Source organism: Gopherus evgoodei, chromosome 1, assembly GCF_007399415.2.
Source record: "Gopherus evgoodei ecotype Sinaloan lineage chromosome 1, rGopEvg1_v1.p, whole genome shotgun sequence".
In the NCBI taxonomy this organism is placed as follows: domain Eukaryota; kingdom Metazoa; phylum Chordata; order Testudines; family Testudinidae; genus Gopherus; species Gopherus evgoodei.
The window spans coordinates 304842541-304870432 of NC_044322.1; the positions used below are offsets into that span (position 1 = coordinate 304842541).

Sequence of the window (27892 nt, forward strand, 5' to 3'; positions counted from 1 at the left end):
CATTCAGCTACAGAAACTCAAATGTTATCAGAAAAAATTTCAAAAAGAGATTTTCAAAAGCGTGTTCTGTCAAAGTTATTAAAAATGTGACCAAAAATTAAATTCATTTGCCCAAGAAAAAGTTCGTATATAAAAAACTTAGAAACTAAATTAAAATAAAGTATCAAAGAGAGGATTTTGCTCCTCTGCTTTAAATGTTAAATATGCAAGCAATCTTTATTATGGAGCTGCTAAGATGCTTCTATAAAACTCCATTTAAGACTTCTAAAGTAAACTGAATGTATCTAAAAATTCAAGGTATTTAATCATGAGATTTTATTTCTCTTGGGCTGCACTTAACATAGTATCGGCATTTTTGTATACCTAGCTCCTTGTCAGTTTGGTCAGATACTGACTGCAAATCTTGCTGCTCCAAAGACTGTATTGGTGATGAAGTTGCTTCAGTCATGGTCTGATTGTCTGTTTCAGCCTGTCCCAACTCTCCTTCAATCATGGTAGTGATACCACGGACAAGATCCAGTAAACAGTGAAATGCCACAGACATGGCATAACCTTCAGGAATTGTAGGCGGCTCTACTTTATCCAGCATTTCTAGGCTGAAAGATTAAAAACATTACAAAAATATTTAACAGCAATACTGATGAGGTAATTGAATGAACAATATGAAAAACTGATCAAATAAATTGACAATACTCCCACTACACACTATTAAATTATCAAGAGGTCATGTGGTAATATCCTAAATGAGTATTAACAAGGTACAAAAAAAGATCCTTACACCAAATACACCAAAACTAATTAAAATATGACTAAATATAAAGCTACAACGATATTGAGACTATTATAATATCTATGTCAATGAATCTTTGTGTTAGTGAAATCTGCTTAAATATTTGACCAATTTCCGAATGAATCACTTTATTTTTATTCTTATTGTATTAACTCAAAATTAATCACAGTACCACAAATCTATCACTTACAGATTTAAGGAATTTAAACAACGGAAAAGTAATAATTCAGAAAACTACCAGAAAAATAAACAAATTACAAAAAGTAAGGATATGTCATGTGGAAGTCACTGCTTGTCTGTTCCGATGAAGAGTTACTGCGGAGGCCCACCATAGCTAGGCAATATGTTGGAGGGTAACCAAATATTTCTCATCCCTCACTGAGCCATTTGTGTCGGACAACTCTAGCCACTGAAGCCACAGAAGAAGAGGTAGAGGTAGAATAGGAATCACTTACAGAAGTTGCAACTGACTGATAAGCAAGGGATCTGGATTAGATCCCAGTGCCTGCAAGCCATCAAAACAGACAATCAGTCTCTGGCTAAACTAGAATATTGAATTTGATTGGTTCCACACCTGCACGGATGTTGTAAGCATGAAAGAGTGCACTAGTGCATGCTCACAAGCTCCATTTAAGACTTCTAAAGTACATTGAATGTATCTAAAAATTCAAGGCATTTAATCATGAGATTTTATTTCTCGTGTTGTACTTAACATAGTATCTGCATTTTTGTGTACCTAGCTCCTTATCAGTTTGGTTGCATACTGTTTGCAAAACTTGCTGCTCTGAAGACTGTGTTGGTGATGAAGTTGCTTCTTTTTGGATTTACTGTACAAAGTTCATGATTATATTCATCACTGCTGGATATCATGTGACCAAAACATCACTATTTGACAGTTGCAGCCTCATTGCCTCTCCTCCCCCTTGCTATTCCCCTTCTGCCTCAAAATCAGCACAGAGCTGGTCAGCACAGTGGGAAAAGAGAGGAGGGAGCAAAGGGTGGTGGCAGTAGTAAAGCCAGCACAAGGAGAGACAGTGCTGCGCCAGAAACTACCCGCTGCCCCAACAACACCACCTGATAATTCAGGCAGCTCTCCAACTGTCCAGCTGCACCAGCCCTCTTCACTAACCCCATTACTTAAGTCATTATTACTCTAGCCCACCATCCACATATACCACCGCCCTGCACCATCCACTACTCCTCCTCTTACTCAGATGCCCCAGCTATTCCCTTTAGCATCCTCCCTGAAGAACTTGGGTATGCATACTAAGAGAGATCCCCCATAACTTGCTTCTGGGAAGCACAAATGGGAAAGACTGCCTTCCATTCCCATCCCACACCTGCTTTCAACTGCTCAGGGTAAGGCAGACCAGTCACTTGTTCTCCATCTATGAGAAAAAATATACAAGGGACTTGAGAGGCCGAAAACAAAATAGAAACTTGGTCTGATGACCCCAAAAGCAAGAAAAGAGAAAGAGTGTATTTGTATGTTGGCCCATTTTGGCATTCAGACATTCAATGAGGCCATGGCTTGAGCACAGTTGACTGGCAAAGTAATCATAGGGACTACATCAGAGACCAGCAGGAGAATATGACCTACTCAAAGCCATCAGATATTATGGTGGAGAGCTTAAGGGTCCTGCTTAGCGAGAACTGCCTATGACAAGGCTTACACAACTGAGCAGCCTACTCAGAAAATTAGGCTGATTAGCACTAGTAATACATCCCTTCCAACTGTCCTGTAACAGGATACTGTCTCACATGAAGCAAACTAGGGAAACACAGGCTAGACAAACCTACTATAAATTGGCATACAACTGGTTGGAAAATTATACTCAGAGTAGTTATCAATGGTTCACAGTCAGCTGGAGAGGCATATCAAGTGGGGTCTCACAGGGATTGGCCCAGAGTCTGGTTCTACTGAGTATCTTAATAAATGGTTTGGATAATGGCATAAAGTGTATACTCAAAGTCTGTGGATGACACTAAGCTAGGAAGGGTTGAAAGAGCTTTTGAAAGACAGGATTAGAATTCAAAATGATCTTGATAAGTTGGAGAAATGGTCTGAAATAAATAGGATGGAATTGAGTAAGGACAAATGCAAAGTGCTTTACTACACACTGAGGAAGCAATAATTAACTGCACAAATACAAAATGGGAAATGACTGCCTAGGAAAGAATACTGTAGAAAAGGATCTGGAAGTTATAGTGGACACAAATAAAATGAGGTAACAATGTAATACTGTTGGGAAAACAAACTGAACATCATTCTGGGATGTATTAGCACGAGTGTTGTAAGCAAAACACAAGTAGTAATTCTTCCATTCTCCTCAGCACTAATAAGGCCTCAACTGCAGTAATGTGTCCAGTTCTGGGAACCACACTTCAGGAAAGATGTGGACAAATTTAAGAAAGTCCAGAAGAGAGCAACAAAAACGATTAAAGGTCTAGAAAACATGACCTATAAGAAACGATTGAAAAAAACTGGTTTGTTTAGTCTGGAGAAGAGAAAACTGAGTGGGGACCTGATAACAGTCTTCAAGCACATAAAAGGTTGTCCACTGAGGACAGGACAAGAAGCAATGGGCTTAAATTGCAGCAAGGGAGATTTAGGTTAGACATTACGAAAAACTTCCTTACTGTAAGGGTAGTTAAGCACTGAAACAAATTACCTAGTGAAGTTAAGGAATCTCCGTCATAGAAGGTTTTCAGTAACATGTTAGACAAGGACCGGTCAGGAATGGTCTAGGAGGGGGGTGACCCAACTCGCATGCGAGTGGGGTGGTGCAGTAGGGGCTTCTGCCCAGTGGGATAAGGGGGGGTCTTGAGGCTTCTGCCTAGCAGGAGGAGGGGGTCTCAGGGCTTCAGCAGGAGTGGGGCTGAAGCCCCAACCCCCAGCTCCCAGCAGTTGTGTCCCAAATATTTGCTTCATCATTAGCAAATGGTAAAACACTAATCCGTAGAAGGCTGTAACTCAGTGGGGAAAAAAATGTCTTTAAATCACAACTTATTCAAGCAGAAAAAAACTCTCTCACCTTATAATCTTTTTTTTTTAAATAAATGTTCTAATCACTTAGCTGTTTATAAGAAAGTTTACAAGTCAATTAGTGTAAGTCAATAAAAAGTACAGCAAACAGAATGAGAATAATATTTGCACTAGTATTGTTAATTATCCATGGACATTGGATGTACAGTTTCAAATAACTTTTCTGTGGCTTTACACAGAACCACGTGGGTTACAGATTAAAACATGAATGGCTGAACTTCAATACTCAAGTATCAGAGGGGTAGCCGTGTTAGTCTGGATCTGTAAAAGCAGCAAAGAGTTCTGTGGCACCTTATAGACTAACAGATGTTTTGGAGCATGAGCTTTCATGGGTGAATACCCACTTCATGGGTATCTGAAGTGGGTATTCACCCATGAAAGCTCATCTCCAAAACGTCTGTTAGTCTATAAGGTGCCACAGGACTCTTTGCTGCTTCAATACTCGAGAACAAGGACACTCAAATTTATCATATTACAGCTTGATGCTACAACAGATGTATCTTTATATAATAGGGTTGATAAATGTAATTTTTTAAATTAATCAATTTTTAAAAAATTTAAATCATGATTTTTATTTCTCTCTCCACTTTAGAGATAAATTCCTAGCATTGATATTTTGTACTCATTTAATTAATTTCCTAATTGTCAGTAGACTTTCAGATTTTACAAAGAGGTGCGTTTTTTGTTTAAGAAATGTCATACTTAGAATAGTGAAATGCTCTGACCAGGCTACATTCATCCATCAGGGATTTCAGTATGAAGTCAATGAAACTTGCGCACCTAAAATCACAGGCTCCTGTTTTTGGAAATTTTGACTTGTGCTATATAAAAAAAGTCACTATGACTTTGTTAATGTATTAAAAGTCTGAATAACTTTTCATGTTAACATTAAAGCACTTTTGTTTTGAAGTGACAAAGATTTTATGCAAGTAAGAACAGTGTAATAAAAATAGTTTTAGCCCCTTATGCTGCAAATATTTATGTGCTTATCAATTTAACACGATAAATAGTTCCATTGAAGTCAAAGGGAATATTCATGTGAGTGAAGTTAAACCTGTTGAAATGTTTGCAGAATTTGGGACTTAATTTCAATATTTTGTGTTTTGTCTATAGTAGTGTTCAAATAAGATCCCCTATTCGTAGTGACATTTAGAACACAGCATTTATAATTTATTTCATTATAAATCTTAAGCTAAAGTTGGAATAGCACACTTTCAAATTAATTAAACAAAGCCTCAACCTAACTTAAATCAATGATTTTTTTTTTAAATCCAGTGACTTAAATAATTTAATCACCTTGACTTAAATCACTCTGCCTGCCTTGTTATATACAGCACAAGCAGTGTACATGGAACTTTCTAGGAAAGAAAAAGTCCCTGCTTCAAAGAGTTTACAAATTTAAGTCTGACTGATAATCACGCAGAAAATTAGACACACAGTGGATGAGAGATAACAAGGGGGGCGGGGGAGAAAAAAGGATGAACTGCTCTAGAGGAAACGTTACTTGCAAAAATTCAGACTGATATAACGTTTTGGTGATGGGTTTATTTTCTGGGGGAAAACTGTTAGTTTTGTTTTAATTAATAAAATATAAAATTAGGTGTGAGATGAACCAGAATACTCTGGAGGGAGGTTTAAGGATGGAAGATGAGCAGAGAAAGATAAGTTTTGAAGGATTTTAAAGAGGAGAGAAACGGGTACCTGGAAAAAGGGAAGGATGAGACTGATGTTAAAGTAGGGGACAGTGTAAAAGGAGGTACTATCTCATGTGGGAGAAGACAAAATGAGTGGGAACAGGCTAGGAGAGTGGGCGGCAAGTCAGATTAAGGCACATATACCTATGACCCCATCTCCTAGACTCACATAATGAAAACAAAAATCTGTTTTTGTTTTTGTTTTTTTTTTACAATTCTGTTTTGAGCCCTCATCTATCTGGACACTTATGTGACTCATTATAGTAGTATCTCACAGTCATTAATTTTATCCTCACAACACATCTGTGAGGTAAGGAAGACGTATCCTCCTTTTACAGATCGGTAACTGAAACACAGGGTAGATTAAGTGACTTGCCCAGGATCACAGTGGAGGTCCGTGGCTGAGCCAAGACTTGGACTCAGGTCTCTTGAGTCACAGTTCTATATACTAGCCACTAAACATACTTCCTATTTCATGACTGCAAATAAACAACATTCTGAAAATACAAATTAAATGTAACTGATATTTGCCTGAACCTGCCAAGAGCCCTATTATCTTAAATGGGGTGTCAACTCAAACCCATTGCTCTGGAGGGCTTTTGACTCCATCCCGGCAGGGATATATGCCATGTGGCTAGGACCCTGGTCCTCCCTGCAATCACACTATCATGGCTGTGCAGGGGTGTTTACAGAAGTATACACAGACAAGGGTGAATGGTAGCAGAATCCTCCCACCCCCTAGACAGACTTCATACACTTGAAGGCGAGGAATATGTAGGGAGAGCCCCTAGAGACTTCCATTAACCCAAATGATGGCTTATGTAGGTGATCCTTATCACTGCCACCCCAAAGTGGAGCACAGCCATAGTGTGGGAGCGCAGCTGCAGCAAAAAGACAAGGACAAGGGCCCAAATTCCCATACAAGTGTGTCTCTACCATCCTGGATTTCCTTAGTCTGGTTCTAGAGTATAAGCAGGGGAATAGAAGATCACAGCTGATCATAGGTTGGGGACAATTTTTATAGAGTCTTTCACATAAGGAAATAAATATGAACATAATTCAGAAGGAGCTGGAGTCAATGAACAGAAGAAAAGGTGAGGGGTGGGATACGTTGGAGAACCAGAAGATGATGAGGATTTTAGCTGAAGAGTTCTAGAGAAACAAGAGATGGGGGGAAAAAGGGAGAAAGCAGGAGACTATAATTGTTGGCCAAAGCATAAACCAGGTTTCATACTTAACCTACTTTTAGTTAAAACATGAAGAACAGCAGGGTAAGTTAGACAGTATTTGCACACTCAGTCTTAATCTCCTTGTTCAAATAGACATTGTCCAGCACAAAATGCTATTACACCTTCAATAGTGTCTGAAATTTATTCTTCAAAAACATTAAAAATCTATGATAGCTTGAGAAGAAAACCTCTGCACTCACTTTTGAAGATTCAGACCACTTGCTTTAAAAATAGTGTCTGAAATTTATTCTTCAAAAACATTAAAAATCTATGATAGCTTGCGAAGAAAACCTATGCACTCACTTTTGAAGATTCAGACCACTTGCTTTAAAAATACCCATTTCAGGTATGTTAGCAGTGCGGTGCAATTTTATGGGTTCTGAAACTAAATCACAGTTTTAAAGAGATGGCACTAAGGCCAGGTTTACACTACAAAATTACATCAATATAACTATGTCGCTCAGGGCTGTGAAAAATCCATACCCCTGAGTGATGCAGTTCTACTGACTTAACCCCGGGTGTAGACAGCGCTACGTTAAAATGAGGGCTTCTCCTGTTGACATAGCTGTATCCCAAGTACACAGAGAAGGTCAGATCACCGCATAGGCATCAACAGGAAGAGAATCTACAGTAGGACTAACGTCAGCAATGTGCTGAATGTCACTGTATATCAATGCAAGAATAACTACATAATTAACATGTAAATGTTTTTATTCCCAAAATTTCATTTTTAGAGAGACATTAGTAATTTTACTACTTACTAGGTAGCTTTAGCACTGCCTTGTATTGTTACAGTGAGTATAGGTATCCATGTGCCTCGATATTCAAATGCAGGTAATACAGTCACACCTCCACCCATTCCCAGCATTCCTGGGTTGGTTTGTGATGAGGCTGTACCACCAGATGTATTGCTTCCTATAAATTAAACAAAAACAGAAAGAATAAAAAACTATGCACTTGAGTTTTATTTTAATTAGAAGAAAGTATTCTTTTTCAGTATTTCATTGTGTGCAGAGATATGCATATAATAATGCAAGAACACATGCCTGATAAAAATTTATCATCTTTCGAGTGCCTCTGCTGGCTACAATGAGGTATATTTTGTATGTTTCTCTTAGTTAAAGGAGCATTGTTAATATAAATGATTCAGTTTTTACACACACACACACACACACACACACACACACCACACACACACACACACACACACACACACACACACACACACTTCAGAATATAAAATATTTTGCACTTCTGTAACACCTTCCAACAAAGAGCTCAAAACATTAGCAAATTAAACCTAAAAAGCCCTGTGATATGTTGGAGTAAAAAGGAGATTACTGAGTTACCATTAAACTGAATAAAGATATAAATAAATGTAAAATAGTTCTTTCACTTTAGGTTTACATATGTAACAAATGTAATAACACAGCTAGTAACCAGACTACAAGCCCTCCAGAAACTTTGCATTTGTATTCGGCTTGCTAGCCTGTGCTGAAGCCCATGTCACCATGTATATACTGCTATTGTTACCCATGCTAGCTAGATTAAAGTTAGCAGGGGTACAGCTGTACAATCACACGGTACAATCACACCTTCACTTACCAGTGTAGATATACCCTTGCTGTGCAGAGAAGGCCTTAATTTCCTGCTATGCACAAGCAGCTCACCTGACTATTCATTTAAAAACTGAAGGCCAATGCCTATGGTAGAAGCTGACAAGGCAATACGCTACAGTTGATTAATCATTGCCAGCAACAGATTCAGTTAGTAAGCCAGCTGCACAGAGCTGCTCTGCATCTGTGCTTCTGACATGAGTTTGAAGAAGGAGAGAGAGAATAAGGAAACATGGAAGAAAGAAAGAGACTCATGCAAAGGGAGAGGGAGACATAGCAAGGAAGAAGAATGAGTGAAATGAAGGATAGAGAAAACATGACAGGAAGATAAGGCAAAAATAATAGTGCTGGATACAAGGGCTTGTCTACACTTGAAAGTTATTTTGGATTTAGGCAGGGCGTGAAATTAGCAAGAACTATTCCAAAATAGCAACCCTGTGTACACACACTTATTCCGGGGGGGGGGGGGGGGGGGAGTGTCTACATGGGGAATTATTCCAAAACAGCTATTCTAGTTAATTTCCCTATGTAGACAAGCCCCCAAAATTTTTCCACTGGGAACTAAGGAGACTCCAGCGTTTATAACTGAGCTACCAAAATATGTCTAACAAACATCAGGTAAAGTAACTTTTTTCATTTTTAACATTCCTAATTTAATAAGGAATATGCGGATGTGGGAAAAAACTAAATTTCAGATTAAATTTAATTTCCAGGGAACACGAAAAATGTCCTCATATCTTAGATATTTTCTTGCACTGTCTGTGTTCTGTAGATATTAAGAAATGTACAGGTAAGAGGAAAAGTGGTACTATCATTTCAGTTACTGAAACTTAGGTCCACATCTCATTTTGGTCACATATGAAAATGTTGTCTCATTCTATTCCTCACTTGTAGATGCATCAAATCCTACATAATTTAGCTTAATTACATATAATTAATAACTTCTCAAGAGAGGTTCAGAATCACCCTAGAATAAAAAAAGATGTTTGACCATCAGGAATAGGAAAGTGCATCTGTCCTTACCTGAAATTTTCCTTCGAGTAATAAGTATCTCTGTTGCAATGGGTCCTACAGCTGGCTTACAGCCTGTGAGCCTAACCGGCACTGGCAGCAGAGGCAGTTCCCTCCAGTTGAGTCAAATTCCACAGCCAAGATGATTTCCCTGTACTTGCCTAACTTATGGATTGATAATTATATTTTGAAGAAAAAGCACAACAAAATAAACCTGAATTTTGGATGTCAATTTACATCTCTATCGTGGATGATTCATTTGTCTCCGGGTGGGCTGGATCTGTAGACCTTATTGCTTGAAGAATGGAAGTTTTTCAGTAAACACAAGTAAATTTTCCTATTCTTCATCACACTATGGTCCACAGATATCTTACAATTGGATTTTGAGAGCAATGTGCCTCCTACCTGGGTGGGAATTAGGAGTGTCCTTTAAATATGGACATCCAAAAGGAGGTACATTATATATCTTCTATCTTCCCTGGGCAGTGAGATGTAGAGAAGACTTCTGCCAAAAGTATCACTGGCTAAAGATTGCACTATATGTAGAATATGATGAATTTATTTATTAAGGGCCACATGGCAACCTAGCAGACCTCATTACAGGAAACAAATTTCTCTGCTCTAAGTTTGTTAGTGTTTCTACAGATTGGACTTGCTTGACAGAAGGAGGAACAATTTACTGAATTTACAGTTGGGAGGACTACTTGCCTGAATTTAAGGTCCAATAACAGGTCTCATCTGAAAAAGCTCCCAACTTCATAAATGTGTCTGACTGGAGTCAGTAGTTAGCCATTAAAATAAACTTCCTGTTATGTATGACCTTTACCACTGAGGTTCGATTGGAACAGTGCTGTAAGAACTGGAATTAGGTTCTATAACTTTGGATTGCATTTGTATAAAATTTGCTTTTCTTGAATATGTTGAGACCATTATAGTTCAGAGACTTATCCTTTTTGCTTGGACACTTGGATACATCCACATTAGAGGTGGAATTCAAGCTATGGGCTCATCTAAACGAACACTTCATTCACAGCAAGCTGGGTATAAATCTACTCCACACTAGTGAGCCATTCTCTAAGTGTCCATGTACTAAAAGTTCCCTAATGCACTTTGATTTATCCCGCTTTGAAATAGTAGAAGATCACAGATCACTAGGGAACTTTTGGTGTGCAGCAGCAAAGTCCAATGGACACCTACTGTGGGGTAGATTTATACAGCGTTCATATAGACAATCCCCAAGTGTCACTTGTTTAATACAGTAGCTAAAGTATGGACTTTGCATCAACCATCAGAAAAAAATAACAACTATTGGTTAACTTCTAGGGTCCACAAGAGTGACACTTGCTTCATCCAAATATCCATTTTGAATCTTTCTGGTGCTAGATGGAGAATTTTCTTTTCCAAAAGCAGACCTCCTTTGTGAGATAGAAATATCAGAAGATCTAATGCTAGGTCAATCTAGGCCTGAGATTGATAGCCATTTCAGTGCCCCCAATTTTTTTTTTTTTTAATTAAAGCTAATGTTAAAAAATTATATAATATACAGGTTAAGAAAAGTGTGTCTGCACATCTGGGTATAGTGCTTAGATTATCCACAATACAAATTTTATTTTAAAAGTCATAAGACACACAAAAGTGAATAATCAGCAATAACCCAAATTAAGGTGACTAAATTTAACAATACAGTTTGGATACTAGAATTTGAATACTTGGGTACATTACTCAGGAAAAGTTATACAGAGAGCTGGCTCTACAAAGCAAATACAGGAATGAGTGTAGATTGTCCCTCAGTAAATGAGCATTTAGGGTATCACTGGTGCGTCCCTATCTTTCATATCACTCTGATCGGAAGTAGATTATGTGTGCTTTCACTCACTTTCTGGCATTTCCATGGACTTCTTGAGAGTGGAAATAGGAAAAAACTGTGCGTATGATTTCTGCACAAGTCCATAAGAGTATCAGCTCTGGACAACGCCCAGTGACCTTATTTTGACCAAAGCTATTGGTAGCCATCTGCTCTCTAGCTGAAAGAATCTGTTACCCAACAGGACACCAATTCCAGATAGCACTGCCTGGGAGTCATGCAGATTGCTCCCCGCAACTGAGGGCATCTGTGCCTCATCTCAGCACCCTAGTACGTTCAAGATAACACATTCAAAGTAATATTCTCTCTTGTACTTCAAAGCCTGCTTCACTTGCCACATAATCTATACATTTCTTTCTATAGCGTCTGGAAGGAGTCAGGATTGTAAATCTACTTTTCTGATTACTCTGATTAGCCTCAGCTTTCCATGAAGTTTCCCATTGTAGAATTAAGAGAGCTGAGAAGAGGAAGCTACTCACCTTGTGCAATAACGATGGTTCTTTGAGATGTGTCCCTCTATGGGTGCGCCTCTAATCAGAGATTTTAGGTAACAGTGTCTGTTCAGCCTGCACATGTGCTCTCTCCCCCTTGTGGTCTGTCTTGAGGCTATGTAGCACTGTGCAGGTGCCTCTTCCCCTCCCTCCCCCAAGTTCCTTCTCTACCATAGAGCCCTATATTGAGAACTAGAGGGAAGGAGGGCATGTTGTGGAGCATGCATAAGGACATGCATCTGAAAGAACCATTGTTATTGCACAAGCTGAGCAACTTTCTCTTTTTCTTTGAGTAGTGTCCCTATGGGTGCTCCACGGTAGGTGACTTCACAGCAGTATCCCCCATGGAGAGCTGGGGCTTGGAAGTAGAGTCTGTTATTACAGAGTACTGAGGAGCCGAAGATGGCGTTGGAGGCCAAATCTCCAGGTTTCACATAATTTTCTGTGAAAGTGTGGGCAGATGTCCAAGTTGCTGCTCTACAGATTTCTGAGATAGGCACATCTTTAAGGAATGAGGCCAGGTTGAAATTGAACTCGCGGGGTCTGTACGGACACCAGACAGAGGCAATAGATTGCATCCTTGCTAACAGAGATTAATGCAACCCGAGACCCATTTGGATAGTCTTTGAGATGGTACTGTGGAGCCTTTGGATCTTTCTGCAAACGAAAGGAAGAGATTAGGGATTTCCTAAAGTCCTTAGTCCTGTCCAAGAAGAATGCTAGTCCTTAGTCCTGTCCAAGAAGAATGCAAGATCTAGCATAGGCAGAATCACCTTCCTGTTGTGATGTGGGTTTTTTTTCGGAGGGGGGGAAGGGCATGGGGAGGTGCGGGGAAGTTAGATCAGCTGATTTAAATGGAAAGCGGAGAACTTTAGGGAAAAACTTGGGATGTGGCCTTAGAGTTACTTTGTCTTTAAAAAAGACCATGAATGGTGGGTGTGCCGTCAGCGACGCTATTTATCCTATGTAACTCGCTGAGGTGATAGCAATTAGAAATGCTGTCTTCATGGATAGGTGTAAGAAAGAGCAAGTTGCAATGGGCTCAAAGGGAGGTCTAGCCAAAGCTCTGAGAACTAGGTTAAGATCCCAGGTTGGAGCAAGTGGTCTTACATGCAGGAAAATATTCCTAATATTAAGGAATCTACACATCAGCGGACGGGTGAACACCAAGTATCCACCTACATGACAGTGGAAGGCCATTATGGCTGCGATGTGTACCTTAAGGGAGCAGAGCAACAGTTCTGACCATCTGAGGTCTAAAATGGAGTCTAAAATCAGAGGAAGGGAGGACAAGGCTTTGTCTATGAGCTTAGAATGATACCAAATTTGGAATCATTTCCATTTTTGTAGGTAAGTATGTTGAGGGGTCGACTTTCGGCTCTGTAGCAACACATCTTTCATCTTGTTAGAGCATTCAACTTCTAAGTCTCGGAACCAAGAAGCAGCCAAGCATGGAGGCAGAGGATTGCAGGTTGAGGTGAAGGATCAGCCAGTCATTTTGAGAGAGTAGTTGAGGAATGGGCCGAAGAAAAAACCAGAGCTCATCTGTGCCAGTTAAGCGAACCAGACTTGTCTTGACCAGGAAGGGTCAATCAGAATAACTCTCACTTTGTCTTGTCAAATTTTCAGTACGACTTTGGTTAAAAGGGGAAAAGGCATACCAGAGATCTCTGTTCCATGGGAGGACAAGGGCGTCTCCCATTGAACGTTTCTCCTGGCCAGTAATGGAGCATTAGTGAGAACATTTCTTGTTCTGATAAGCAGCAAACAGATCGATAAGTCAGGGCGAATATGTCATGAACCACCTCTGAGTTCAGTTCCCATTTGTGATCGTGAGAAAAGTTCCAACAGACTATTGGCAGTCACATTCTGTATCCCTGGTAAGTATGTGGCTGACAAAAGCACACTATGATGGATGCACTAATTGCAAAGTTTGGGCACTTCTGTGCAGAGAGAGGAAGAGCTGGTGACTCCCTGGTGATTTATGTAAAACATACAGGTCACGTTGTCCATCATGACCTTTGTGTGAGTGTTCTTGATGAATGGCAGAAAGTATGCACAGACATTCCTGAGTGCCCTCAGCTCCAAAAGATCAATAGGGCTGCTTCTGTGGAAAATCAGTTGCCCTGAACCTTGCAGTTGTGTGGTCATGTAGGTGGGCTCCATAGGCTATTAGGGAGGCATTTACTGTTAGAGTCAATGCTGGTAGTGATGGCATGAATGGAATGCCTGCTCAAACACTGGATAGGTCTTTCCACCAGTCCAGGGAATGCCTTACTCTGGAGGGCATTGATTAGAGTTTGGTTAGTCTGTCTTTGTTCAGGGAATAGACAGAACTGAGTCATATCTGAAGACACCTCACAAATAGTCAGGCGTTTAACACCTGCAGGCAGTTCCTGACCCACATTTGGGAGCTGGCCTGGACTGTCTCTGAGACTCAGGAGGGTGGTAAGTCTGTGCTGTGTCGAGTTTGGCAGCAATAAACTCCAGTTGTTGTACAGGGGTCAGTATTGATTTCTGTAGGTTGAGTTGCACGCCTATCTAGCTGCGCAAATGCATGCATGGTTGTCTGAGTGGCTCATATTGCATCTTCAAATAAGGGAGCCCTGAAGAGGCAGTCATCCCAATGCAGGTAAATAACACCCAGTGTTCACAGGAGAGGCAGTATGGTGGAGAGAACCATGGACAATACCCTGGGTGCAGACAAGAGGCCAAAGGGGAGCACTCTGTACTGATAATGGTCCTGCCCAAAGGTAAACCGTAGGAATCTACTGTGGCGTACTGAGATGTGGAAGTAGGCATCTTGTAGCTTAAGGGACAAAAACCAATCTCCTTCCTCTAGGAACTAGAATAATGGCTGCTGGGTGACCATCTTGAACTTCTGTGCCTTCAGGTATTTGTTTAGTGCCCTTAGATCTAGAATGGGCCTCCAACCTCCATTCACCTGGGGGGGATCAGGAAATAACAGGAGTAAAACCCCTTGCCTCTGAATTGCACTGCAACTGGTTCATTGGCATAGCATAACAGATTCTCTACTTCCTGGTTCTCTTAAGAAGGGTCCCTGAAGAGGGATGGAGAATGGGGGTGGGACATGAATTGAATGGTGTAACCCTTCAAAATAATTTCCAAGACCCATCTGTCAGAGGTGATATTCTCCCAGCTGCTGTGAAAGAAGGCCAGGTGACTTCCAATGGGATGTGACAGGTGTGTAGAAGGCAGCTGATGTTGCAAGGAATAGCTGTCAAAAGTGTTTAGCGGAGGGGACATGAGAGAATGAGGATTGGGGTGCTGACCGCTTCCACTTTTTCACTCAGATTAGAGGCGAAGGGGCACAGATACACCTACAGTGGAGCATCCATAGGACACTACTTGAATAAGAACTTATTTACCTGATCAACTGATCTCAGTGACGAAAAGCCCCATAATATATCTGATGAAATAGATGTGTGTCCCACTATTTTTTTCAGGGACAAGACCTTTGGTCATGGGATTTTTAGGTTGAGAGAGACCATACCTGCAGCACTGTCCACTCATGTTAATACTGCTCATGAAAGCATGTGGAGGGCATGAAGTGACTCTTCTTAATTTTATTTCTAGTTACTTTTGTTGTTGTGGGTTGATGCCACCTGAGAGCTTTCATGCCCAGGAGAGGGGGTGGAGGTGATGCTTGCCCAGATTCAGTAATCTGCTTGAAATTTTTTTTAAAATATGTATATTTTATTTGATCCCCTAACTCTTATTTGCACAGCTGGCTTTCCCCTTTCCTGAATAGGAAGTGGGGTGGGGTAGGATGGGGAGGGTGTGGACACCCAGAGGAACCAGCACAGATGTTTGGCTTGGTCTTTTTTGCATAGATCTGCAGTGCTGAATCTCCATGAAGGTGGGAAAGTGAACCAAGTACTATGGATTATTCATCCTACTGCACATTGTAAAACTGAGCAGGTGACGTGGGTACTGAGGATTATCCACCCTGCTGTACTCTGTGAAGATGAGCAGGGAGCTATTTTTGTTTATGCATATCCCCTTTGGAAGTTTGTCCCCTATAATCCTGCTTCGGGGGGGGGGGGGTAAAATTGAGTTTAGACATTGCTTAAATTGGCTAGCAATCTCTCTGCTCTCAAAGAGGTGGGATTTACTGTCTTCTCTCCACAGCAGAGGCCCTCCTCCCTTATTGGGTTTCTCAGAATAAGTTATTTCTCAGAGACACTCTGCCACATGTGTCAGATAGGTTTATGTTACCCCTGAAGGTCTCAGCGTAGGAGCTGGGTAAGGATTCCAAGGGGGGAGGAGGATCCTATTATAAAGGTCACAGCAAGGAGACGGACTAGGACCCAAAGGCCCCTTATTGCACTTGGGTGGTTTTAGTGTCCATACTATGCCCACTGCCTTCCACCCGAAACCCAAGGGGGCTGAAGGGGAAGAAGTGACTGAGTTCCACAGTCAGAGGCATAGCTGCTGGGGCAGGCTCCAGGGACTTAAGTGTAATTTACCATCTGGTGCCCCACTCATCCAATGCCACTCCCCTTTTGGAGTTGGAAGTGGGGGAGTTACTTGCCCCCAAAGCAACCTATTCCAAAGCCTGCCCTGTCTGACTCCTTTCCTGCTTGAGAGAGGGAGGCAGAGACAACCCTGCCTGGACTGAGCCAAGGGGGAAAAACTGCACTTTGCCCACAGAGAAGGCAAAGCTCATCAACAAGACCTTTCCCTTTTGCCTTTCTTGGCCCAGCTCTCTCCCTAAAGGCCACAGAGGCATCAGCTGCTGCAAACATCTCAGAAGAAGCAGCAAAGCAGAGAGGAAAAAGTCTCCGCAAAGGCAAAAGTCTCCCTGGGACACAACTGGGAATCTGACAATCACATTATTGGGGCAAATTTCTGACAGTTAGAAATCTGAACCGCAGTTTGCAATTTCCCTTAGAAAAACTCTACAGCAGGGTGGGGTCTCACTGACACAGCAGAGGCAGCTAAAACTGCAGTGAACTTCAAGTGTCAGGGCATCTCCCTGCTGCAAGAGACTGACAGGTTCGATCCTGCCGCCAAGCTGCAAGCAGGCTGAAGTACCCATTGCAACAGACCGTCAGACCTTAGCACTATGAAAAGTAAAGGCATATTGACAATACAGTCTGTACAAGCTTGCACAGCACTACATTTCTCTTGGCTCAAGCTAGTTTCTCACTATCACGAGTGCTAAATTTATACTGAGAATTGTATCAAATAAGCAAACCTCAGATTTTCACAAATATATTTTTGATTATTATCAGAAATTATTAGGAAATTACTTGAAATAAAAAATACAAAAAAGTCTTTACCAGTTTGGTTTACTGTCGTTGATGTGTTTCCTGTGCTTGGTACAAGAAAAAGCGACTGGATGAATGATCCGAGTGCATTTACAATGTCACGGAAAACCTTGGTAGAATGCTGTTTCATATCATAGGATTGACAAAAGGACCTGTAAAGTGTTTTAAAACATTTCTGAGCACGTAATCAACAAATTAAAGAGTAAAAACTACATTTTTAAAGCCAGCTATTTAAATGAGTATGTATGTATAGTATGGTTAATGTTTCCTTATTCTGGCTGGACTATTTATAGGCTGAGCTGATAAAGTCTTTAAATTCTGGAACAAATATTTAAGTTTCAAGGCATTAAACCAAACAAGTTTGTTAATAATGGCTCAGTACTCAAGGACAATAAATATTCCCTTGCACTTCAAGAAACACTCCACACTGCAGATTCTATTGCTTTCAAGTCCCTAAATGCTTAGCACAAAGAAATTTTTTGCTACAGATAAATATGATCTCTTCATTTAATGCATAAAGTGAGATATGGCATAAGTATTACCTTAATAGCTGGGGCTGCACACAAAGCCTGTGGATAGATTCCACTGCAACAGCTCTTAACCACTGTGGTTTGTCTGCATCCAGAAACTTTACTAGTAGTGACAGAAAGATCTCACATTCTGTTACCTAAAACAAACAGGCTATAGTCATAAAAAGAAAAAAAGGAATGTGTCATCTAAGCCCTAAGCATATAATATATCAGCAAGTGCCAGTATCCCTGGCACATACAGGGTCATTCTGCTTGGCATAGGTTTTATATCTGTCAACAATAAGAAAAAAAAATACTTTCCCCACAAAAAAAATTATACCCAATGATCATGGGAGTGTTGACATGTCAAGCACATACTGTACATCCAAAGGCATTAAAACAAGTTAAATTCCTTATAGCCATATCTAAACAAAGTTTTAAAGAATGACATAGAACAAGTCCCTATTAGTTTGGCTTATTTTAAGGCTGGAGAGGTCAGCAGCAACTGAAAGTTAATCACTTTAGTGAAAGAACAGAGTTTTATAGTACAAATAGCTTTAACAGGCATCTGAGTTCTTTTGCTCCTAGCCAGTTTGAAGAGTTCAAGTCAGAAAGCCTCTTACTAAACTATTAACACTGAAGTAAGAAACAACTGCTCTCAAGCCAAAATGCGTGAAGTTGATGCAAGAAATATCGCAAAGAGCTTTAACTGAATTGAGAATCAAGATAAAATAGCTATCCAAGACCTTTATGGTAAGGGAAAAAAACATGCATGGGAAGATGGTTATTAATCCAAACTCTGATTTTTCATTTCAACCCATGCTTGAAAAATGTAGGAAGAGATGGTTATAGTTGCAGCATCTCACAACTACAGGTAAAAAATAAAAAAAAACAAACAAGTGAGAACAAACTGGAGCACACCATCTTTTTCTCCCAATCTGAAGCCCTGTTCCTATATATCATATCTGCAAATTAAGTTTCTTATCTCTCATTAGATATGTCAAATGTCAGACACCGAATGACAGGAAATATTTTACACAATGTACACTTAATGTCACAGGAAAACATCCAGACAAATAGTTTAGTGGAATTTAAAAAGGATATAGACACATATATGAAAAGTGTGAACCAGCAGCACCACAGCAGAAGCCTCAAGGGGTAGGAGGTAAGGGCACTAACCAAGCTCACCCTATAGCGCTTTAGAAACCAGGAGTTTGGCAACAGAACCCCCAGCAGCCTACACTCTATCCTTGAGAGACCATGTGGGCTGAAACCTTTCATGGAATTTTCAAGGGGCAGCAGATCTTTAAGACCACCCTCAACATCCTCTAGAAAAAAAAAAGACAGTCAGCAGCAGCAATCAATGTTAGCAGCACCAAGAGGAAGGACCTGGAGGGTATATATACGTTGCAGCTGAAAACCTGCCTTCCAGCCTGAATAGACAGACTCAAGCTAGCTCGGCTTGAGCTAGTGCACTAAACATAGCAACGTTGATGTTGCAGGATGGGCAGCAGCTGAGGTGAGCCACCCAAGCCACAGCATCACACAACTGTTTTTAGTGCAACAGTTCAAGCAGAGCTAGCACAAGTCTGTCTGCTCAGTCCCAGAAGTCTTGACTACTTTAGCAGTTCTCGATTCCTAGCTGTTTGGTGGGGTTGGGAGACTCATTGTTAGGTGGGGCAGTGTGGGAACGGGGGGAGCGCAGTAATGAGCAGACTCTGCAGTAATGGGCAGACTCCATAACACCGTCACAGCCCTGGACTTAGTAATAATCAGAGCATACAACTCTGTAACTGAGCATTGGACTTTCCACCATTTTGCACCAAACATCTGACAAGATCCTTAGATGCTCCTTGGACAATAGCTGAAACAGTAAGATTTCTTTCAGTCCTTCAGCTTTCTAGCCTCATAAGAAACAGGCATCCCATGAGGCAAGGCTTATGTAAAAGAAGGCCCTTCATCTGAGGGAACTGTGAAGATTTAAAAAACAAACAAACAAAAATACTAATAATTGTAAGGACAGAGGAATTTGGGAATAATCTATTTAGAAGGGGAAAAATAAATATGATAAAATATCATACTAGGCAGTGATCTCAGGGTCATTTTATTATAGGATGGAAGGATGGTTTGATAGAAAAATAATTTTGAAGTGTTCAGATGACTCTGAACCATCAAACTGTACACCGTGAAAGCCTATGTTACTCTGTATACGTATTACCATTATCCTCTCTTGTGCAATATGCACATCTTCCTACATCTTTATTTAAAATCAGTAAATTTCGGTGGGAAGGGGACAGGGACCAAATCTACCCACTCCCTTATATAGCATCTAGCACAACAGGGCCTTGCTGATCCCAATAGTGGCTTTGTGTGCTGTAGTAATAAAATTGATAACAAGCTTCATACTTCAGGATAAGCTAACCAAACCTACTGCGACTGCACAGTACTTCTTGCTCTCCCATGATAAATCTTAGGGAAAAAAAATGTTAGGAAACAATCATAGGGGACTTTCACCTTCCTCTGAAGCCTCAGGTATATGCCAGTGCTAGACAAGCAATTTCAAGCTGAAGTGGACCAATGCTTCCTAACTGTCCACAGATCAGTGAACAGAATCTTTTCCTGTTTATTAAGATAACTGTCAGTCTCAAAAGATGAATGTGGTGTAAGCACCAAAGCAATTCAGTTGCTGTGTGTCATGCTGCAGCATTGCGAGTGGCTAAAAACTCCAGTTCTCAAATGACAGTCCCTGCCTCTAATGGTGCAGGTATAAGGCGCAGGGTCAGAAAATGAAACCAGCATGCTTGGTGCTTGAGACCTGCTGTGCTTTCCTCTTTGCTCTCTTCACTTTCCCTCTCAACCACCTCCCATCAACCAATTTGACTACATGATGCAGTGCAGCACTCCAGTGTAACCTGTTACTAGCTAAGTCTTCCCAGCTTGCAGTGTCAATGCTGAAAGTTTTCAAATCCTGCTTGCAAATGTCCTTGACCCCAAGCCTAGGTCATCCCAGTGGTCTTGGAGCATCCACAAGTTCTCCATACAGAAGGTCTTCTGGAATGCATCCATCATCCATCCAGTACAGAGGACAAAGCCTATGAAGACATCTGTGTTTAAGAATGTTAAGATGTTGCAACAAAATGTTAGAACTTGGATGCTAGTGTGTTTTTGACTGCAAACTCCACCCCATGTTCATGGCAGTCTTGTTTGCTTTTCTTTGCCAAAAAAGGAGTAATGCATGTCATGTAGAGAGTCTGTGCCAAAGAGAGTGGCCACACAAAAGTCAAACTTCTTCAGCGTTCTATCCATGACTGCAGACTTTCTAAGGTCATTGACCTCCTCTAGGCCATTTGACATACCAGTTCACTTTGTCCTGACTTTCCAAGAAGAGAGTTTGAAGAAGGCAACCATCACACGCAAACCTTGGTGTGTAGGCCTAAGCTTAAAAAATAGGGAGGTAGATGCTTGCTTTAGAACCAAAGCCCATCCTTTCAGCAGTAATGACTCAACCAAAAGCCTTGGGGACTAAATGTCTAGAAGCCGACATGGATGCAGGAGAGATGCCAGAAGACAAAGCTGAGTTACAGTAACACCTGTCTGTTTTCTTCACTGCATATTGTGTTCAGAGTTTCCTCCTCTAGCTTTTGTTCAACCAAGAACTGGCTGCAAGGCAGCAGAACCAGGTGGATATTACTACTTTATGGACACTGTTTTTCATTCCAGTGGTGATCTGGCATAACCCCACTACTCAGTGAGAAGTGGAATTCCTGGTTTAGACACCGGGAACTCAGTCCATGGCAGATTGTATTGGGTTATGCAGTACCCAAAGCAGGTCACATTTGCCTGCCCTGTCCTCCCCGCTACATTATATACATAAGTGAAAATATGTGTTGGTTTTTTTTAAAAAAAGGGAATTTAATGTTTATGAAATGTGCGAGATTAACAGGTTTAGCATAGGCAATGGCAATACCAGAATCAGCTTTCTTTCACTGCTCTATCAACATGTTTTAAAATCTGACCCATCTACTAACCATTAGATGATAACTCCATTTCCATGGAAATTAAATTACTGAAATCTCTAAGAGTTAACAAGGATTTTAGATTTGGATGCTTTTACACCACGTGGGCACCTGCCATGAAGAATGAAAAAAGATGGTTGTACCATCTATCCAAGTGCCATTAGAAAGGGATTCCTCTCTCCCTTCTACTCGAATATCTGTATTTTCATTTAGATCTCTGCACACAGCTTCAGAGCTCTCACTGAATATCTGTATTCTTTGCACTTTTCTTTAATAAAGAACTATACATTCAAAACTATACAAACATAAGCTTATTACATTTGTGTCCAATTTTTTAAGTAAATTTTTTGCTCACCATTAACTTCTTAAGTGGCTATTTTATCCCATCTCTAAAATTAGTTAAAGCCCTTTGTAAATACATACATATTTCAATTAACTCTTTATGAATGATTCCCGAATCTCTCTTTTTATCTCTGAGCCCTCCTACATTCATTTTACTTTATATTTTCAAATGAGAAATGAGATCAAGCAAATAAAAAAATTAATCAGCTCACCAAACACTAAAATAATTCAAGTACTAGGTAAAAATTTTCAAAACCCTCAACTGACTTGGGAGCTTAAGGATCACTGATCTTGAGTGATATCTTTATTCCAAAAACAAAAAATTAATTATAATTTTTTAAAATTTCTTATAACAGATTACAGCATATTTTGAACGATCAGGAAAAAATGTATATTATCAATATAACTTTTTTTAAATTTTACAATGCTAGGTTAATTTCCTGATCCTTACCTTATTCACCACAGAACAAAACAATAAGGGATCCACAGATTGATAGTCAGATGAAGGGCCTAAGACCATTTTTAAGAGTCATTCAAAACACCTGAGGTGTTTTAAACTTCAGGTACAGGTGATTCAAAAGTCTGAACTATCCTTTCCCCCACCCCCCAAAAAAAAATTAAAAGGAAAAATACCACAGGAGTTAGGTTCGTCAATGTTTTCTGGTCGTCCTAGCAGTCACCCTCACATTTCAAGAGTTAATATTTTTCTTATCCAATTTTTTGCAAAATCTTCAACATAAGATACTAATAAATCAAAGGATTTAAATAAACTGAAGCACGAGTCAAGTGTCAGAACTGCAAAAAGAAACACACCAAGAGCTGTGATTCTCTTCATGGAGGTCTGATAAGGGAAAAGTATTTGCTGCTGAACAAACAGTATTAGTTGAGGTTAACAGGGATTGGGAGGGGAAGGAGCAAACAAAGATCCCTCCAACATCTCTCCTTTTAGAAATCTCTGTAGTACTTGAAGTAACACACTTCTCTATATCATACATCTGTTTGTTCGACTGATGTCTATTTGGAAATATTTTTTATTTAAAAAATACATAAATGTCACAAGGACTTTACGAGGAAATAGTTTAAGGATAGAATACAACTCCCTCAAAAACAGCAACTATAGGAGACTGGCCCCTGACAGCCTATCTTACTAATACAAGTTCTTCAGGTGGTTTAAATTCCACCTTCTTCTGACATCCTCTAGCTGAGAAATGGGCAAGGGTGAAGCAGTTGCCCAAAGAGAAGGCATAAGCAGCAGCTTCTTTAGGGGTATGTGACGAGGTGGCTGCCCCTCACTTGCAGAAAAAGGGTTAAAAGCAGCCCTAGGGAGATTGTGCCAGAGGCAGCCAATTAGAAAGGAGCTGAGAGGAGCAGCCAATCATGGCCCGACAGGCTCATATAATGAGGGCTGCAGGGCAGAGCAGAGTTCAGTAACTGACTGCAGCTTGAAGGGAGAAGACCAGGCCTCTAGCAGGAAGAAGGCACCTGAGACAGAGCAGTGCAGCTGGGACCAGGGGAGCTAGAGAGCACTCCTGGCTGACTGTTACGGTCTGCAAGCTGAGGCCCTGAGGTAAGGACAGAAGAGCATGCTGGAGCTGCCTGGGAAACAGCCCCAGGACAATGGACTGCAGCTGCCACAGAGGGAGTGGCTGGACAGAGATTGCAGGTCCCTGGAAAGGCAGAGGATCACCTTCCTCAGCAATATGGGACACAGGTCACTTGCTGGCTTGTATTAGAGTAAATGGTAGATTCTCTGTAACTTGAAGTCTTCAAATCAAGATTTGAGGGCTTCCGTAACTCAACCAGAGTTTATGGGCCCACTACAGGAATAGGTGGGAGAGATTATGCTTGGGAGGTCAAACTACATGATCATGATGGTCCCTTCTGACCTTAAAGTTTCTGAGTCTATTCCATTTGATTAAGAATAGTTGTATTGTCCACAAACACAAAACATAGTTTATGAACATGTAAATACTGAAAGCTATACACAGTGTATATAGCTATAACCATTAGTAAGTTGACATTTATAAGCCGCTAGCACACCATGGTGCAGAGTGCATGCATAAACCCACGAGTGTAGATCTGTGAAAGCAATACTTTGAATATATTCTTACCAGCAAACTGTAAAACTGCTTGATCAAAACAGAGACAACTCTCAGCAGGCGCATGCAGATAGGAAAATATGGTTTTTCCACTGGTGCAGGTGAAGATGATGTGCTGGAACCTTGTCTGAACTTGATATTCGGGGAGAATAGCTTTATCACAAGAGGGCAAACCCTCTCTTTAAGGAGGAAACTAAATTCTTGATGCTACAGAGGAAAAAAAAGTAAATATTAAAAATGAGTTATATAAATTAAAATCATCATTAGTTCCAGGATTTAAAGCAGACTTTCTTTAGTAGCTATCAGTACCAATGGCTATAGCCATAACCATTTTTATTTAGTTAATCCAGTAGTTAAGAAAATGGAAATTAAAGATGTTACGTGGAAAGATGTCAGTGATTAATCTCTGTCCAACTCTTGCTAATTCTTTGATTAATTTTATAGAAAAAATATATTCTTCTTATTTAGAATGCATCTTAGTACTATGAATATATATGTGGCCTAATTCAGAAGTGATATAAATGAGGAAATGGAAAGGAGACATGCAGCAAGGAAAGCATGATAAAACAGTGTTTCTTTTCACGCTACATTCCTTCTCACTGTGGTTTGTAAGTTAAACTAATCTACCAATACATGACTTATATACCTTGCTCCTGAATTTGGCCAGTCTCTTAAATGGATTACTGCAAGGTTATGACTGAGTATTTCCATGCACCAAAGTCATGCAAATTAAAAAATTATGGTTCCTACAGTTTTGTGCAAGAGGGACCAAGTTAGGCTTGCTGTGGGAACAGTGATGCCACAATATATCTTCCATATTTTGAAAGAATAGCTTCAAAAGTATAATAAATGATAATGCTGAAGGACAAAAAATGTCATTGCTTGGCACACACCTTGACACTGGAAACTTAAGAAGATATTTATGGCTTATAGAGAATTACATGTTGCATGTATTTACACATAATCACAAATATAGATATCCCCAAATGAAGCTGTACCTTTTAGGAAAGGAAAAACAGAAAGCCAATAAGCACAAACTAAAAATTGTAGCCACTTTCAAATAGTCAACGTTTATCTTACTAAAACTCTGATGTAAAAGTCTGTTAACTTTCAGCTCCTTTTGAAATAACTTACTTGTAAAAACACTTGAGGAAAATCATTGAGGACTGACTCAAGAAGTTCAAGACCAAATGTTCGGGTCATTTCTGTCATACCCACCAGCCAGTAAGGAGCATCAGCATTAACCAACTGGCAAAGATCCTGAGGAACAAATATCACATAAGTTCTCTTCCTTCTCAGTCATTAACTATTCTTTTCCAACCTGAAGTTAACTTTTCCCCTTAAATATATGAATACATCTGTATACATACCAAATACAGAACAAGAATAATATGATGGTACGAACAAAACAAATACTGCACATAAGTCTTTTGAAAGCAGAAGTAAACAAAACATCTTAATCAACAGGTCAGATAAATCAGCAAGCTTCTGACTGCTGTAACAAATATTGTATGGATCATTTTCATTGTATACTTCATAGTGTTATTGTAATTAGTAATGCAACACACTCTAGTTTTATCTAGCTTTTAGTATTTGGTTAAATAAAATTAAAAAAGCAAGCTCCTGAAATTATTATACTAATGACTCCATGTCAATATGCATAAGACAGTTCCACATATCTTATTTTAAAAGTGTCTCCCAACATTCACCCTATCTTCAGTTTCCTATCACTTCTCTGGGAAAGGATACATCATTATTGATGATAACCATACAAAAGGAGGATTGAAAACTCTGGGCTCTAATAATAGGCATGATGTCCATATCATTCCTAGGGGGGTGCACTTTTATCATAAAAATGACTTGCATGCTCAAAAAACAGAATCCAAAAGGAAATGTCTACAAATAAGCAATGTGTTAGTGAATAGACAAATATGATTATAATCTATTAAGGACTATCAAACTGAATTAAGAAAATACGATACTATACTGGTAAAATCCTTTTTGGTCACACAAGTGCTTCGTTACTATAATCTCTTCAACAATTTAGTTATGCAATGGAAAATTACCAAATAGCTGAATTTTACTAATACAATATTCCTCAATATCTGTTGGTAAACACATGACCCACATCTCTACTATAAAAAAATTAAAACTTCAGTTATGAAACTTCATCGGGGCTTTTCAGAAACAAAAAACAACTGTTCAGAACTGCAGAGTTATTAAGCACAAATCCTAAAACACATCTACCAATACCTGAAAAAGCATATATGCATCTTTAGCGCATGGTTTCAGAGTACTGACAGATCTTCTGTTACTGTTTCCTGGAGCTTGTACTGGTTGTTCAATAATATCTGTGTTTAAAAAAAAAAAAAAAAATGTTCACAACCAAGTATTTACCCCTATAAGACAAATAGTGGCACAAACAGGTAATTGTTCCACTAATAAGTTTCAAAAATAAAGGTCAGATTTTTATTCATTTTTATTAATGAGTATTCCTTTAAAATACCATATATAGTTGATCATAAGTCAGTTCGTTTATAAGTCAACTCCCCCCAAGATGGATAAGTAAAAATGGAAAATTTTTACAACTCGTTCATAAGCCGACCCTATAATTCAGGGGGTCAGCAAACTTTGGCTCCTGGGCCATGAGGATAAGCCGCTGGCAGGCCGAGATGGTTTGTTTACCTTGAGTGTCCGGAGGCATAGAGGTAAACCTAAGTAAACAAAGTGTGACAGCGCACCAGCTGCTTACCCTGACAGGCCAGGTGGAACTGGTAGGGAATTTTTGGGGGGAGGGGCGGGTGGAGGGGAGGAGGAAGGCAGAGAGCAGAAGCTGGGGGTCAGGGGAGTAACCCCTGTGACCACCCCTCATATGACTCCACCCCTAGCCCAGGACCCCCACACTCTCCCCATCTCATCTCTTCCTACCTTATCTGGAGAGGATGTCTCTGGCCTGGCTGGAGCTGCTCCGGCACGCTAGGCAGCGCAGCTTCAGCCTGCTCCGGCAGGCCAGACCAGGTAGCGCGGCCGCAGCATGTTCCAGTGGGCTGGGCAGCGTGCTCCGGTGGGCCAGGCAGCGTGGCCACAGCCTGCTCTGGGGGGCGGGGCCAAGCAGCACAGCTGCAGCCTGCCAGCCCCAGAGCTGCAGCCACTTCGGAGGCTGGTGGGAGAGCAGCGTGGCCAGAAGTGGAGAGACTCTGGCATCCGCCTCTTCCCTTCTGGCTGTGCTGCCTCTCTTTGCTCCCTCTGTTGCGGGGAGGGGTTGTGTCCCACCTCTCCCACTCTACACCTATTCATAAGCCGACCCCCTTCTCGGGTGCTTCCCTTTTTTACTAAAAAAATTCAGCTTATAAATGAGTATATATGGTAGGTGTTCCTTAGTCAGTTACTTCATATTCACAAAATTTAGTTAAAGATATTTACTATAAATGATCTAAGACTAAGTTCTATATATATATATATTTTTATTTATGATTTTACTTAAGATGCTATTTTAACCTATTTTCTTTTGCAGTAACAAGAGTAACAGGAACACTAGAGTAATGTTTTTTGTATTACAGCAGTGCTAAGAGGCCCATGGTGAGACTCTGTGCTGTGAAACACCAAATTCACAGCCCAAAGGAGGAAGAGTCATGGTAACTTCAAGCCACCTTTGTGCTCACCCAATTCTGGGCCACTACACAGCCTTCCAACATAATACAGTTTTAAAGTTTTACCTAAGTTTCAGCAGATTGTCCCTAGCTGCCTATGACTCACAGAAATACTCAATCTCCACAGTTCTACATGACCATCCTACCCTCACAGCCCCCACTCAAGGACTGCCTTGCAAACCCTAGCCTTAAGGCTGTTTTCTTACGTCCCTGCATTGGGGAAATTCTGTCCTGGCTTTTA

The 27892-nt window shown here is 40.3% G+C and overlaps 1 protein-coding gene across 7 annotated transcripts in view; it reads right to left on the reverse strand.

Moving 5' to 3' along the window:
* The window catches only part of MON2 (MON2 homolog, regulator of endosome-to-Golgi trafficking), a 171524-nt gene that overhangs the window by 93534 nt on the left and 50098 nt on the right, over positions 1–27892 (reverse strand). For all 7 annotated transcript variants that reach the window (XM_030548859.1, XM_030548858.1, XM_030548857.1 and 4 more), the window contains 7 exons: positions 26255–26352; positions 25136–25261; positions 24014–24208; positions 17578–17702; positions 17048–17187; positions 7521–7674; positions 364–596 (listed from right to left, as the gene is read on the reverse strand). In XM_030548859.1, coding sequence (XP_030404719.1) covers positions 364–596; positions 7521–7674; positions 17048–17187; positions 17578–17702; positions 24014–24208; positions 25136–25261; positions 26255–26352 — 1071 coding nt within the window. The remainder of the gene's footprint in view (positions 1–363; positions 597–7520; positions 7675–17047; positions 17188–17577; positions 17703–24013; positions 24209–25135; positions 25262–26254; positions 26353–27892) is intronic.